This window comes from Mesoplodon densirostris, chromosome 5, assembly GCF_025265405.1.
Source record: "Mesoplodon densirostris isolate mMesDen1 chromosome 5, mMesDen1 primary haplotype, whole genome shotgun sequence".
NCBI classification, from domain to species: Eukaryota; Metazoa; Chordata; class Mammalia; order Artiodactyla; family Ziphiidae; genus Mesoplodon; species Mesoplodon densirostris.
The window spans coordinates 117,376,997-117,393,741 of record NC_082665.1 but is presented as its reverse complement, the minus strand read 5'-3'; the positions used below and the strand labels follow the sequence as shown (position 1 = coordinate 117,393,741).

Genomic DNA, 16,745 nt, shown 5'->3' with positions numbered 1-16,745 from the left:
TGCACAGTATTCTACTTAAGACAAGAATCAGTAGAAATGGGCTTCCCTGGTGGCGCAGTGGTTGAGAATCTGCCTGCTAATGCAGGGGACACGGGTTCGAGACCTGGTCTGGGAAGATCCCACATGCTGCGGAGCAACTAGGCCCGTGAGCCACAACTACTGAGCCTGCGCGTCTGGAGCCTATGCTCTGCAACAAGAGAGGCCGCGACAGTGAGAGGCCCGCGCACCATGATGAAGAGTGGCCCCCGCTTGCCACAACTAGAGAAAGCCCTCGCACAGAAACGAAGACCAAATACAGCCAAAAAAAAAAAACAAAAACCAGGGCTTCCCTGGTGGCGCAGTGGTTGAGAGTCTGCCTGCCGAAGCAGGAGACGCGGGTTCGTGCCCCGGTCCGGGAGGATCCCACATGCCGCTCAGCGGCTAGACCCGTGAGCCATGGCCGCTGGGCCTGCACGTCCGGAGCCTGTGCTCCACAGCGGGAGAGGCCACGACAGTGGGAGGCCCGGGTACCGCAAAAAACAAAACAAAACAAAACAAAACAAAACAAAACAAAACAAAACAAAAAAACCAGTAGAAATAACACAGAAATTCTAAAAATTCACTAAGTTCTGTAGATTACCAGCACTGTTAATCTTAGAATGTGTGTTATAAATAACTTCATAGTTACATTTCACTTAGAGATTTCTTACTTAATAATTTATCTTTGTTTGATTTATTTCATACCTTTAGGACCTTTAATGAGCTTTATTTCCATTATTTTTTCTGATACTGGTTTCCGTCTTTTTACGTACAAGCGTACAATAGATCCTGCTTCTTTCAATGCTTCAACTGCTTTGCTATGTGTCACATCACGAACGTCTACTTCATTTACTCGCAATATACAGTCATTGACCCTGAGGAAAAAAAACATTAAAAATCAAATATTAAAAATTTAATATCAATTTTTCTCTTTGCCAATTTTCTTTTCTTGACAACAGAATTATTTACTAGAATTATTTATAAGAAACTTCATGTTAAATTCCAATGTATCAAAAACTCATATAAATACAAACATTTCCCAAGGGCCAGCAAAGGAAACAGTGCAAATAATAGATCATTATACAAAAATATTAAATAATAACGACAGCTATATTTTTTTGTTTGTTTTTGGCTGCGCCTGGGTCTTGGTTGCTGCACGTGGGCTTTCTCTAGTTGCGGCGAGTGGGGGCTACTCTTTGTTGCGGTGCATGGGCTTCTCATTGCAGTGGCGGTCTCTTGTTGGGGAGCACAGGTTCTAGGCATGCGGGCTTCAGTAGTTGCAGCACGTAGGCTCAGTAGTTGCAGCACATGGGCCTTAGAGGGTGTAGGCTTCAGTAGTTGCGGTGTGTGGGCTTAGCAGTTGTGGCTCCCGGGCTCTAGAGCGCAGCCTCAGTAGCTGTGGCGCATGGGCTTAGTTGCTCTGTAGCATGTGGGATCTTCCCGGACAAGGGAGCGAACCCGTGTCCCCTGCACTGGCAGGCAGATTCCTAAACACTGTGCCACCAGGGAAGTCCCGACAGCTGTAATTTGTATGATTACGTATAGAAATTAAGATATTTTAGAAAAACAGCAAATATTTATTTAGCACTAACCACATGCTAGGAACTTCTTTTAGTGTTTTAACCCTTACAACAATCTGTAAGGTAGATACATATTTATATCCCCATTTTATAGATAGAAAAACTGAGGTACAAAGTTTAAATAACTTTCCCAAGGCCACCCTGATAATGACTAACAGAGCAGTGATTCAAACATAAAAAATCTGAGGCTCAGACTGAATAACTAGCTTAAGGTCACAGCAGCAAAACTGAGATTAATTCATTGATTTACCAAAAAATAAACTAATCTCAGTTTCAACTGCATGGTATTCATGTAGAAAACAAATAAGAAAACAAATTAAAAGATGGTCATCTCAAATTGGGCAGGGACGGGGAACAAAACAATTAAGACATTTAAAGTGATCATGATAAACTTCTATATCTAATTAACTTTCTTTAGAGAAAAGAAATTCTATATCCAAAGACAGTGATACCTCAGAGTTAGTACTATAGTATGTTCTCCAGTGAAACAAATGGAACATACTAATTTTCACACATGAAGCACAACTAAAAGGCCAATAACAGAATCAGGAAGTAAATATTTATATTTACATGAAAGTCAAATTATTGATTTCATATCTAACTTCATTAATATACCACTTATCATATCCAGTCAGAAGTTTAGAAACTGAAAAGCTGTATAAGGCATGAATAGCCTTAAAATAAGATACTGTTTTTAACAGACCATATATAATCCTTAGTCCTAAAACTTTAGGAAACCATAACTATGTATAAAAAGCAACAAATAAGGCACCAGGAAAAGTGCCACAATCTATGGTCTAAGGAAACAACAAACTATGCTAAAGATATTTTCTGAAATGGAACATTACATTTAAACAAAAGACCAATGTGACTTACATTTATTCAATTTAGAAAATAGATTAATTTATTTAAAGTTTGCATAATCTTTACTACTCTTTGTGGTCTGGGATACCAACTCAGATATATATGATTCCCTGTACCTTAAATAAGCGTATACACGTTTCCCACCCAGAAAATAACACATTTTGTGAATGTATTTGAACATACAATGGGAAATCTATGACTTCTATAAATTTTCTCAGAAATATTTAGACAGTCAAATTTATTATTCAAAATGCTTAACTTCTAAGATAAAATTGAATTCCTAATTGAAAAGAGGGAAAATGCTTAAAGCACAATTATCTCATTCATTCATTTGATATCTGAGCATTTACCTTATGTTATGTTAGTTATTATGATAGCGTTCATTTGTATTTATTCATTGTTCAGTTTGCCTCAAGAAAAAGATACAAAGAGGATTTGGTATCACAACATAAAGTGCAAAACATACCGCAATCTTCCATCTTGGGCAGCTGCTCCCCCTGCAATTATTTTGGTAATGAAAATACTTGAGTCATCTCCAATGTGTGGGTTGTCTGTACCTCCTGCAATGCTGAAACCAAGCCCTGAATTTCCCTGGGGATAGAGGGGAAAAAAATTGAGTAATAATTATCTTTATTGATAGGTTCCCGTCATTATAGGACCTAGAAACTGTACTAACATAGGGAACACACACATAAAGGCCTATGTATAGGAAATATCATGACTTTATATTAAGAAATATAAGGAAAGCTCTTTTTTCTCTATGAATTCAGAGGTATTACTGCTGAATAGGTGAGGCTGATGATGTACTGAGTACTTCTGGAGTCTGGTCTATAATTCTTTCTTTAAAATTATGTGCAGTTTGTCCTTGGAGAGGTGTCACTATTAGGTCTCTTTCTTTTAGACTGCATCTTGCTCACGTTTGGTAAGGCAAATTGCTCCCAAGAGAAAAACAATGAAGCGATCCTTCTGCTGCTGTTATTTCCGAGGAGGTAATACCAATATATTATTTCAGCCTAAATTTTTTAAAAAGGGGTACTGGGTGGTGCTTTTCTTCTGCTAACTTTGCCATCAGCTTATTTTAAAATGACCAAATTGTATGAGCTAAGTAACACAGCCATCATCCTTGATGTGTTTAACCAAGACACCTGACCAGCAAAAGGCAGTTTTTAATACTGAAAGTCCAACTGGAGAACTTAACATTGGTGTACTTTCTTGACAGCAGTCAATTTTGCCAAAGTAGCATTACTTCTTATTTTATTTACGTACTGGATATTTGAATAATATTTTCTTTGAAGAAAGGGTTCTACTGCTACAAAAAGCAAAACTGATCTAAGCAAAGGTATTAAACGTTTGTTTTTGCAAGAATGTTCTAACTTTGGTTTTCAGGCAGCTCAAATAAGTGGGTATAGCTGGATCTATTACTAAACTGTATTAAATAGCTTAGAATTTCACTAGACTATGACATGTCCTAAAGTTCTATTTTAATAAAAAATTTTTTTCAGTCTAAACTCTTCAAGAGTTACTAGAGTATCAATAATAGTATCAATAGGTTGTATGGGGCTACCAAGTTACTCAGGTATTCGAGTTCTCTTTTTTACTTGCTTTTTAAAAAATTGAGATATAATTACAAATAACTTTGTGTAAGTTTAAGGTGTACAACATATTGATTGATACATTTATACAGTACAATATGATTACCACCTTAGCTTTATTTAGCTAACACCTCTATGAGGTCACATAATTGCCATTTATTTTTTGTGGTGAGAACATTTAAGATCTAGTCTCTTAGCAATTCTGAAGATTATAATACAGTATTGTTGATTATATTCACTACCTGTGCATTAGATCTCTGGAACTTATTCATCTTCTAGTTGCAAGTTTTTATACTTTAACAACATCTCCCCAATTCCTGGTACACAAGCTCTTTAATCAGTGAAAAATACAATGTACAGTTCTGACTAAATAAAGGAATTTAAAAGGTACTGGGAAAAGGTGAAAAGATGAATAAGATAAAAAGTTAAGACTATATGTCAAGAAATCTCAATAAAGCTGGGAAAAAACCAACAAAATGCCACAATAAAATGTGTACAATACATTAATACTCTATTTACTTGTAAGACTCAGTCATCCATGTCACTTGAACAGGTGGGCCCAAATTCAGGTAAATGGGCAATAAAAAACTATTATCCCTCTGAAGTCTATTTTTACTCAGTTTATTCTGGCTTCAAACATAAACAAATCTAATTATCTAGGATTTTAAATATACATTCAGTTACTTAGAAAATTCACTTATGAGGAGCACTTCATTTCCCAAAAATGCTGGTCAGACAAGGTGGCACTGCTAAAATACAGTATCAATTGAATGCAGATATTCTTTTTTTTTTTTTTTTTTTGGTACGTGGGCCTCTCACTGTTGTGGCCTCTCCCTTGCGAAGCACAGGCTCCGGACGCACAGGCTCAGCAGCCATGGTTAATGGGCTCAGCTGCTCCGCGGCATGTGGGATCTTCCCGGACCAGGGCACGAACCCGTGTCCCCTGCATCGGCAGGCGGACTCTCAACGACTGCGCCACCAGGGAAGCCCAAATGCAGATATTCTTAAGGGGAAAATACATCAAGAAAATTTACACGTCTGAATTGTATCCTTAAGTTATTTTCTGACTGGGGGAATGCATAAGAAGTTTTCAATAAGGTCTTTTCCATTAAATCTATGGTTATTATCTTGTTGGGAAACAAAACTGATACAATGACCATATTACTAGGATATTAAATACTTATTTAAAATAAATATTTTATTATGTGAAAGATAAATAATAAAATTAAAAACTGAGAAAAATCTGAGAAACTGTCAGTCTAGAGGAGCACAAGGAGACATCATAACTAAATGTAATGTGGTATTCCAGATGGGATCCTGGAAGAGAAAAATATAAAAAGTAAGGAAATCCAAATAAAGTACAGACTTCAGTTAATTATAGTGTATTACTATCGGTTCATTAGTTGAAAAAAATGTATTCTAGTAATGCAAAGATGTTAATAATAGGTGAAACTGAGTCCAGGGTAAATGGAAACTCTCTGTACTACTTTTCTGTAAATCTAAAACTATGTTAAATAAAAAGTTTATTTAAAAAAAAGGTTATTAAAGAAAAGCAACGTGCTCTGAAAATGCCACGGCTAATTTTATACGTGGACGCATTAAAGAAACTAATATTATATGGTTCTGACAGGTGATCTTCCTTGGATCCTATATGTAAGAGCAGTATAGTTAAAGAGTTCTTTAAAGCAACAGGTTTATGCATAAAAACTTAAGGTAATTAATAGTTTTTACCCTTTCAAGTGTGATTTCTTCATATTCATAATCTGCATCAGTGCCATTCACCTAATGGGGGAAAAAAGAAGTAGCACAGAAATTTAGAGTGTGAAATTTAAAATGGCAAGACATAATTTTTGCATGATTTCTTAATGAAAACCTGTTAAATGTGATAGTAATCGAGTAATATAGCTTGATTTTAACAGTTTTAGGGAAGATTTTCAAGGAGTGGAAGAATACAAATGTGATTAATGAGTTGACACTCACGGTATTGTGACTTTCAAATACAGAAAGGGTACATTCAGCTTTTAATACTTACTGAACTCTTGCCTCCCTTCTCTGCCTTGATCCACACATCTAATCAGGTGCCAATTCTTACTGACTTAAATATTTCATTTTTTCCTGAAAACCATCACCCCTTCATTTTCATTTCTATTACCTTGCTTCAAAAGCCTTTGTTAACTCATCTGGACTACTGCAAGTGTAATCTACCCAATCTCTTAGATTACTCTTCTCCATTGCTCAAACCATTCTAATGTGTTTTACATAGATAGATCTTTATGGAGCCCATGTATAACATACTTGCTCCAAAATTCTCAAAAACTCTCATACAAGGCTCTGTATGAACTGACCCCAATCTATCACTCAACTTCATTCTAACATGTTGCTCACCTCTTCATGAGCCTTATATACCATCACACTTGAATGACTTGCTCCTTCCTTTACATATCCTGCAAGTTCCTCCCTCCACATCTGTTACTTTATTGCTTCCTCTGTCAAATTTCAGTTACTTATTTCATGTCCAACTTTGATTCACCATTCCCACTCTTGCTTACACCATACAGACCAAGCACTTTCTCTCATTCCTTCTAATTTATTCCATATCTCCTCCTGGAAGAAGTAATTCCCATAGCAAAGGCCACTGGTGAAGGGGGAATAGTGCTTGGAATCATATTAAGTGGGATTCAAATCATTGCTTTAACATTTCTGGTGATACGAAGCTGGGCAAAATACCCAATCTAATAAGTCAAATAGGGATTGTGATAAACTTCATCTCTAGATGCAACCCATCTTCCATCCCAAGTGCTCTTTTGCAATATGATTGAACCATCCTACCATGAAGAGATGTTATCTACTTCCCCTTCCCTCGGATCTAGGCAGGTTCTAGATGACCGCTGTTAAAAAGAATGTGGCACAAATGTTTTGTGGTTTTTGAATCTAGGTCATGTGATGCCTTGTAGTGTTTGCCTTTGTCTTAGAATGCACTTTCTTAGAATCCAGAAGCTATAATGTGAGGAAGCTCAAAGATCCTATGCAGAGATTCAAATGAAGGAGCATCAAGACCCCTGGCCAAAAGCCCCAGCTGCACCTCTAACCAGCAACTAGCACTAACTGCCAGCCATGGACAATGAGGCTATTTTGGATCTTCCAGTCTTTTCCAGTGCCCCAGCCAAGATCATGTAAAACAAAACTATCCAGTTAACCCAGAAAATCATGAGAAATAATGAATTATTTTTAAAGTCACTAAGTTTCAGGGTGGTTTTTTATACAGCAATAAAATAATGAAACAACAGAATAATGAAATCTATCTGAGGTAATCTGTTTTCTTCACCATACTACAAGAAAGCAACCCCTAATTCAGGTCCAATGCAGGAGCTAGGGGTTTTTTTCCTGAGGATTTTTGAAACTCATCTCTACTACTTTTATGGGTTCTTAATTCTTATGGTTCTAATGGATACAAACCCAATTGCTACTTTGTTTCATCTTCTTTTTCAGCTGAAGGTATTTTCTTCTTGTTTTTGAAATTATGTTATATATATGTGTGTATACACACACATATACACATATATATACAAACATATATACATACACACAATATATGTGTATATATATATAAATCTATGATTTATATGCTTAAAGAGTGCAGGAGGGTTATACATATGCATATCCTGCCAACTTGACTGGAAGTTCTTTTTTATGAGTAAAAATAAAATCTGTATCTGCAGCTATACCACTCTTCTTATTCTAAAGGTTATTTGTATCATTTTTATTTTTTCGTGCTCAGACTTGCTAAAAGTCTATCAGTCTTTATCAAAGAAGTACTTTTAACATCACTGAATTATTACATTCTATGCTATTACATTCTGCTTTTATTTTTTATCAATTCTTTACTCTTTCCTTAAGCCCTTTTTAAAGCTTCTTGAGTTGAATGTGCAATTCATTTACGATTATTACTTTTTCTATTTTTAAAAACACCCATTAAAGTTAATAAATTTTCCTTGGCACATGGCTTTGGCCAAATCCCCAAACTGCTACATTGGGCTCTATTTTTGTTCATTTGTTTATTTATAAATAGCCTGAAATTTTATTCTGGAAAACATTTCCAAGTCAGTATACTTACATAGTCCTTTTGGTATTAATATGTAATACAGTATAAATTTTTGTGTTGTGAGCTTATGGACTTCTGCTTTAAGGAATTTGAGATTTTCACCATTAAGCCTTCTCAAAAGGCAGGTACTCGAAGCTCTACCCACCACCAGTCCCTCCCATCAGGAAACCTGCACAAGCCTCTCAGATAGCCTCATCCACGAGACGACAGACAGCAGAAGCAAGAAGAACTACGATCCTGCAGCCTGTGGAACAGAAACCATATTCACAGAAAGACAGACAAGATGAAAAGGCAGAGGGCTATGTACCAGATGATGGAACAAGCCAAAACCCCAGAAAAACAACTAAATGAAGTAGAGATAGGAAACCTTCTAGAAAAAGAATTCAGAATAATGATAGTGAAGATGATCCAGGATATCGGAAACACAATGGAGGCAAAGATCAAGAAGATGCAAGAAATGTTTAACAAAGACCTAGAAGAATTAAAGAACAAACAGAGATGAACAATACAGTAACTGAAATGAAAACTAAACTAGAAGGAATCAATAGCAGAATAACTGAGGCAGAAGAACGGATAAGTGAACTGGAAGACAGAATGGTGGAATTCACTGCTACAGAAGAAAGAAAAAAGGATAAAAAGAAATGAAAACAGCCTAAGAGACATCTGGGACAACATTCACATTATAGGGGTCCCAGAAGGAGAAGAGAAAGAGAGAAAGGAACCGAGAAAATATTTGAAGAGATTATAGTCAAAAACTTCCCTAAAATGGGAAAGGAAATAGCCATGCAAGTCCAGGAAGCGCAGCGAGTCCCATACAGGATAAACCCAAGGAGAAACAAACTGAGACACGCAGTAATCAAACTGACAAAAATTAAAGACAAAGAAAAATTATTGAAAGCAGCAAGGGAAAAGGACCTACAAAAACAAACCCAAAACAATTAAGAAAATGGTAATAGGAACGTACATATCGATAATTACCTTAAACGTGAATGGATAAAGTGCTCCAACCAAAAGACACAGGCTTGCTGAATGGATACAAAAACAAGACCCATATATATGCTGTCTACAAGATACCCACTTCAGACCTAGGGACACATACAGATTGAAAGTGAAGGGATGGGAAAAGATATTCCATGCAAACGGAAATCAAAAGAAAGCTGGAGTAGCAATACTCATATCAAATAAAATAGATTTTAAAATAAAGAATGTTACAAGAGACAAGGAAGGACACTATATAATGATCAAGGGATCAATCCAAGAAGATATAACAATTATAAATATATATGCACCCAACACAGGAGCACCTCAATACATAAGGCAACTGCTAACAGCTGTAAAAGAGGAAATCAACAGTAACACAATAATAGTGGGGGACTTTAACACCTCACTTACACCAATGGACAGATCATCCAAAATGAAAATAAATAAGGAAACAGAAGCTTTAAATGACACAATAGACCAGATAGATTTAATTGATATTTATAGGACACTGCATCCAAAAAGAGCAGATTACACTTTCCTCTCAGGTGTGCACAGAACATTCTCCAGGATAGATCACATTTTGGGTCACAAATCAAGCCTCAGTAAATTTAAGAAAATTGAAATCATATCAAGCATCTTTTCTGACCACAATCCTATGAGAATAGAAATGAATTACAGGGCAAAAAACATAAAAAACACAAAGACGTGGAGGCTAAACACTACATTACTAAATAACCAAGAGATCACTGAAGAAATCAAAGAGGAAATCAAAAAATACCTAGAGACAAATGACAATGAAAACACGACAATCCAAAATCTGTGGGATGCAGCAAAAGCAGTTCTAAGAGGGAAGTTTATAGCTATACAAGCCTACGTCAAGAAACAAGAAAAACCTCAAACAAACAATCTAACCTTACACCTAAAGGAACCAGAGAAAGAAGAACAAACAAAACCCAAAGTTAGCAGAAGGAAAGAAATCATAAAGATCAGAGCAGAAGTAAATGAAACAGAAACAAAGAAGACAACAGCAAAGTTCAATAAAACTAAAAGCTGGTTCTTTGAGAAGATAAACTAAATTGATAAACCATTAGCCAGACTCATCAAGAAAAAGAGGGAGAGGACTCAAATCAATAAAATTAGAAATGCAAAAGGAGAAGTTACCACAGACACCACAGAAATACAAAGCATCCTAAGAGACTACTACAAGCAACTCTATGACAACCAAATGGACAACCTGGAAGAAACTGACAAATTCTTAGAAAGGTATAACCTTCCAAGACTGAACCAGGAAGAAATAGAAAATATGAACAGACCAATCACAAGTAATGAAATTGAAACTGTGATTAAAAATCTTCTAACAAACAAAAGTCCAGGACCAGATGGTTTCACAGGTGAATTCTATCAAACATTCAGAGAAGAGCTAACACCCATCCTTCTCAAACTCTTCCAAAAAACTGTGGAGGAAGGAACACTCCCAAACTCATTCTATGAGGCCACCATCACCCTGATACCAAAAGCAGACAAAGATATTACAAAAAAGGAAAATTACAGACCAATATCACTGATTAATATAGATGCAAAAATCCTCAACAAAATACTAGCAAACAGAATCCAACAACACATTAACAGGATCATACACCATGATCAGGTGGGATTTATCCCAGGGATGCAAGGATTCCTCAGTATATGTAAATCGATCGATCTGATACACCATATTAACAAATTGAAGAATAAAAACTATACGATCATCTCAATAGATGCAGAGAAAGCTTTTGACAAAATTCAACACCCATTTATGATGAAAACTCTCCAGAAAGTGGGCATAGAGGGAACCTACCTCAACATAATAAAGACCATATATGACAAAGCCACAGCAAACATCATTCTCAATGGTGAAAAACTGAAAGCATTTCCTCTAAGATCAGGAACAAGACAAGGATGTCCACTCTCACCGCTATTATTCAACATAGTTTTGGAAGTCCTAGCCATGGCAATCAGAGAAGAAAAAGAAATAAAAGGAATACAAATTGGAAAAGAAGTAAAACTGTCACTGTTTGCAGATGACATTATACTATACAGAGAGAATCCTAAACATGCCACCAGAAAACTACTAGAGCTAATCAATGAATTTGGTAAAGTTGCAGGATACAAAATTAATGCACAGAAATCTCTTGCATTCCTATACACTAATGATGAAATATCTGAAAGAGAAATTAAGGAAAGACTCCCATTTACCACTGCAACAAAAAAAATAAAATATCTAGGAATAAACCTCCCTAGGGAGACAAAAGACCTGTATGCAGAAAACTGTAAGACACTGATGAAAGAAATTAAAGATGATACCAACAGATGGAGAGATATACCAGGTTCTTGGATTGGAAGAATCAATATTGTGAAAATGACTATACTACCCAAAGCAATCTACAGATTCAATGCAATCCGTATCAAATTTCCAATGGCATTTTTTATGGAACTAGAACAAAAAAATCTTAAAATTTGTGTGGAGACACAAAAGACCCCAAATAGCCAAAGGAGTCTTGAGGGAAAAAAACAGCTGCAGGAATCAGACTCCCTGACTTCAGACTATACTACAAAGCTACAGTAATCAAGACAATATGGTACTGGCACAAAAACAGAAACACAGATCAGTGGAACAAGATAGAAAGCCCAGAGGTAAACCCACGCACCTATGGTCAACTAATCTATGACAAAGGAGGCAAGGATATACAATGGAGAAAAGACAGTCTCTTCAATAAGTGGTGCTGGGAGAACTGGACAGCTACATGTAAAAGAATGAAATTAGAACACTCCCTAACACCATACACAGAAATAAACTCAAAATGGATTAGACACCTAAATGTAAGATCGGACACTATAAAACTCTTAGAGGAAAACATAGGAAGAACACTCTCTGACATAAATCACAGCAAGATCTTTTCTGATCCACCTCCTAGAGTAATAGAAATTTAAACAAAAATAAAGAAATGGGACCCAATAAAACTTAAAAGTGCTGCATGGCAAAGGAAACCATAAACAAGATGAAAAGACAACCCTCAGAATGGGAGAAAATATTTGCAAATGAATCAACGGACAAAGGATTAATCTCCAAAATATATAAACAGCTCATGTAGCTTGATATTAAAAAAACAAACAACTCAATCCAAAAATGGGCAGAAGACCTAAATAGACATTCCTCCAAAGAAGACATACAGATGGCCAAGAAGCACATGAAAAGCTGCTCAACATCACTAATTATTAGAGAAATACAAATCAAAACTACAATGAGGTATCAGCTCACACCAGTTAGAGGGCTTCATCAGAAAATCTACAAACAACAAATGCTGGAAAGGGTGTGGAGAAAAGGGAACCCTCTTGCACTCTTGGTGGGAATGTAAGCTGATACAGCCACTATGGAGAACAGTATGGAAGTTCCTTAAAAAACTAAGAATAGAATTATCATACGATCCAGCAATCCCACTACTGGGCATATACCCAGAGAAAACCACAATTCAAAAAGACACATGCACCCCAGTGTTCACTGCAGCACTCTTTACAACAGCCAGGTCATGGAAGCAACCTAAATGCCCATTGATAGACGAATGGATAAGGATGATGTGGCACATATATACAATGGAATATTACTCAGCCATAAAAAGGAATGAAATTGGGTGATTTGCTGAGATGTGGATGGATCTAGAGACTGTCATACAGAGTGAAGTCAGAAAGAGAAAAACAAATATCGTATATTAACGCACATATGTGGAGCCTAGAAAAATGGTACAGATGAACCAGTTTTCAGGGCAGAAATTGAGACACAGATGTAGAGAACAAACGTGTGGACACCAAGTGGGGAAAGCCGAGGGGGGATGGGGGTGGTGTTGTGATGAATTGTGAGATTGGGATTGACATGTATACACTGATGTGTATACAAACTGATAACTAATAAGAACCTGCTGTATTAAAAAAAAAAAAAAAGGTAGGTACTTAGTAAACGTCCTTGACACTTCACTTAATGCAAAGTCATGATGTATTGATATCTGGTGAGGATTCTCGGTAGCATAGAGTAATTTAAAAAAGGTAAAAAGTGAGAAGGCCATATGAACCCCAGATGACTTTATTCCTATATGCTTAATAACTTGAAACTGTCTGATAATTTCATGTATAGAGAGAATTCAATAACATCATTAAACACATTCAACCTGGGCTTCTAAATGCCAAGAATACATTATCAAAACCACAAATTACTCTACAAGTACCACTTTATTAACAGTAAAAGTACAAAAAAATAATGTTGGTGTAATATTTTCAAAAGCTATATGGTTTCCAGCAAAACTACAAAATGGTTGATTTGCTCAGTTTTCTTTTTATAATAGCTTTACAAAATGCGGCTTCCAACAGGAAAGAAATGCTTGGCTAATGGGTTTATCACTCTCAATTAACAGGATAAGGTGAGAGGTAAGCTGTGTATAAAATGCGAGAAGAGAGATCAATCTTTAGACAACGTAATATTTTACTGACAAAATATTTGGCTTTTTTCGCCCCTTAAAAATAGAAAAGAATAGATTTAGAATACTTCTTGAGAACTGTCATTGCTACTACTTCCTAGGTTTTGAATTTAGTCCTATTAACAAAATGGGATTGTGTATTGGGGTGGGGGTGAAAGCTGGAGAAGAAACTAGAAGTGGATTGGAGCCTGATTGTGAAAGGTCTTGAATGCTTTCCTGATGAATGAGAAATATTCAAGTAGGTTTAATAGATTTTCCAGAAAAAGAACTGTGGCAGTATGTAACAGAAATGGAGAGAAATTGGAGAAAAGTAAATTGATAAAGAAGTTATGGCAATAATTTGGGTAAAAGGAAGAAATTCCAAAGACACTTAAGAATTGGTGGTAAATTTCTAAATATTAAAAAAAATCTTAATATTAACGGGGAAAAAGTCCCATAAAGTCATAACTAAGAATAACTACTCTATAATAAACCTGACCAGGAAAAAAAATCAGATTATATAACATATAGCAAAGATGAGTTGTATTCCACTGATCTAATATGATTTGGGACCAGAACTATGCTGCTTTAATTAAACAGTGTTTTATTATCTGCAGGGAAATCCCCCCAAATTACTTTTATTTAAAATTTTACTTGGTTATTTTGAGTTTTTAACTTTGCTACATCAACACTGTCCAAAAGAACTTTCTGTGATGATGGAAGTGTAAAATAATCTGCCTTTTCCAATACAGGAGTTACTTACCCACACATGGTTACTGAGTGCTTGAAATGTGACTACTGAAACAGAGAAACTATATTTTAAATATTATTGAATTTTGATCAATATAAATTAAATACCAACACATGGCCAGTGGCTTACTATTTTGGAAGATGCAGCTCTAGATGAATCATTAAGTCTAACTCCATCCCTCCAAAACACATGTACATATTCTCTTTTTTCTCTCCTCCTCCTTTTAAGTATTAATATCAATTTATACTTAAAACTGAGTATAATACATCATACTTAATGGTAAAAGACTGAAAGCTTTCTCCCAAGGATCAGGAACAAAACAAGAATGTTTGCTCTGCAACTTCTATAAAACATTTTAAGGGAGGTTCTAGCCACGGCAATTAAGCAAGAAAAATAAATAAAAGGCATCTTTATTGGAAAGGAAGAAGTAAAACTATCTCTGTAGATGACATGATCTTATATAGAAAATCCAAAGGAATCTACATGAAAAAAACCGTTAGAGCTAATAAATGAGTTCAGTAACATTGCAGGTAGAAGATCAATACTCCCAAATCCATTATATTCCCATATGTTAGCAATGAAAAATCCATAAATGAAATTAAGGAAACAATTTCATTTATAATAGCATTAAAAGAATAAAAATACACAGAAATAAATTTAACAAAAGTAGTGTAAGACATGTACACTGAAAATTATAAAACATTGGTAACAAAATTAAAGATGTAAGTGAATGGAAAGACAGTCTGTGTTCATGGACGGAGAGACATAATGTTGATAAAATGACAATAATCCCCAGATACTTGTATGCCAACGTTTACCACAGCATTATTCACAACAGGCAAAAGGTGGAAACAACCCAAGAGTCCATCAAGAGAAGGATGAATAAACAAAACGTGGTGTGTGTGTGTGTGTGTGTGTATATGTGTGTGTGTGTATATATATATATGTAAAATGAAAAATAATTCAGCCATAAAAAGGAATGACATTCTGACACATGCTACAACATAATGAACATTGAAAACATTATGCTAAGTGAAAGCAGCCAGATACAAAAGGCCACATATTGTATGATTCTATTTATATGAACAGTCTAGAAAAGACAAAGCCATAGTGACAGAAAATAGATTAGTGGTTGCCAGGGGCTGAGGTAAGGGCAGAATGCGGAGTGACTGCTAATGGGTACAGGGTTTCCTTACACGGTGATGAAAATGTTCTGGAATTTGAAAGTGGTGGTGATGGCACAACATTGTGAATAGACTAAAACCACTGAATCGTATACTTTAAAGGGGTAGGTTTTGTGTTACATGTCTCAACGTAAAATTTTTTAAGGTGAAAAAGTTGAAAAAGGTGAGATATAACATAAATTCAAGTTGAAACAATGAGTTAATACATTTTAAACATTATGCTAACAAAAGATCAAAAAGTTAATTACCACCCCATGCTAGTGACAGTATGGGGTAAAAACAGTAATAATTTTTGTTGAAGTACAAATGGATACAACTCTGTGAAGTACAATTTGGCAATAATGATCAAATCTAAAAATTGACACACCCTTTGAGCAATCTATGTATCAATATATAAACATACTGATTATATAATTGCATATATACACAAAAATATCTATACAAAAATTATCAGTGGAGGCATTGATTTTTATATGGTAAAAGTTTGAAAATAACACATATACGCTTGTACATGCACAGAATGTTTACAGAAGGATATATATATATTATATATATATAAATTACTTAATTTTAGAAAGCATGGTGACAACAATCAGAAAAAAAAGTGTTATAAAGCAATAGCTGCAAGTTTTCTTATTTTTATTCATCAATACATAGCTGGTATTAAACGATCAGGACTTAACAAAGGAATAACAAGTTTAAAAACCATTCTGGAATGTATTTTAAATTTCAGAATTAAATTAAAAACCTGAAAAGAATAGTTATTAAACATTTTACACAGTGTTCTTCAAGTATGATAAAGTACCACACTCTGAAAAATCTTGCTTAAGAAATTGGAATTTATGTTTTAGCCTTACGTACTGAAAAAGTTCAATAAAGCAGGCCCAAGGGTGCTATCACTAAAAGGGTCTTAGCAGGCATTTGAGAAATTGATTTTGGGTGTGTTCCCACCATTCCCTAAATGAAAGGGCTGCTTACTGTGGCTAGACTTTGCAAAGACAATGCATTTTATGCTGAACACCTGTTTTTCTTCTGGGAGCTTGGAAATTTGGTATGTGCTGGACAAAGGATGCCTATGTGATCATCACCAATAAATAACTTTGTGCTGTGTCCATAATGGGCTTCCCTGGGCAGAAAAACTGCATACGTGTTGCTACATTTTCACTGCTAGGTGAAAAGAGTGCTCTGT

General features: G+C 35.4%; 1 protein-coding gene across 9 annotated transcripts in view; it reads right to left on the bottom strand.

The window, feature by feature from the left end:
* DLG1 (discs large MAGUK scaffold protein 1) overlaps window positions 1-16,745 on the bottom strand; it is a 295,589-nt gene that overhangs the window by 121,021 nt on the left and 157,823 nt on the right. For all 9 annotated transcript variants that reach the window (XM_060099334.1, XM_060099338.1, XM_060099339.1 and 6 more), the window contains 3 exons: window positions 5,786-5,836; window positions 2,929-3,053; window positions 724-893 (listed from right to left, as the gene is read on the bottom strand). In XM_060099334.1, coding sequence (XP_059955317.1) covers window positions 724-893; window positions 2,929-3,053; window positions 5,786-5,836 — 346 coding nt within the window. The remainder of the gene's footprint in view (window positions 1-723; window positions 894-2,928; window positions 3,054-5,785; window positions 5,837-16,745) is intronic.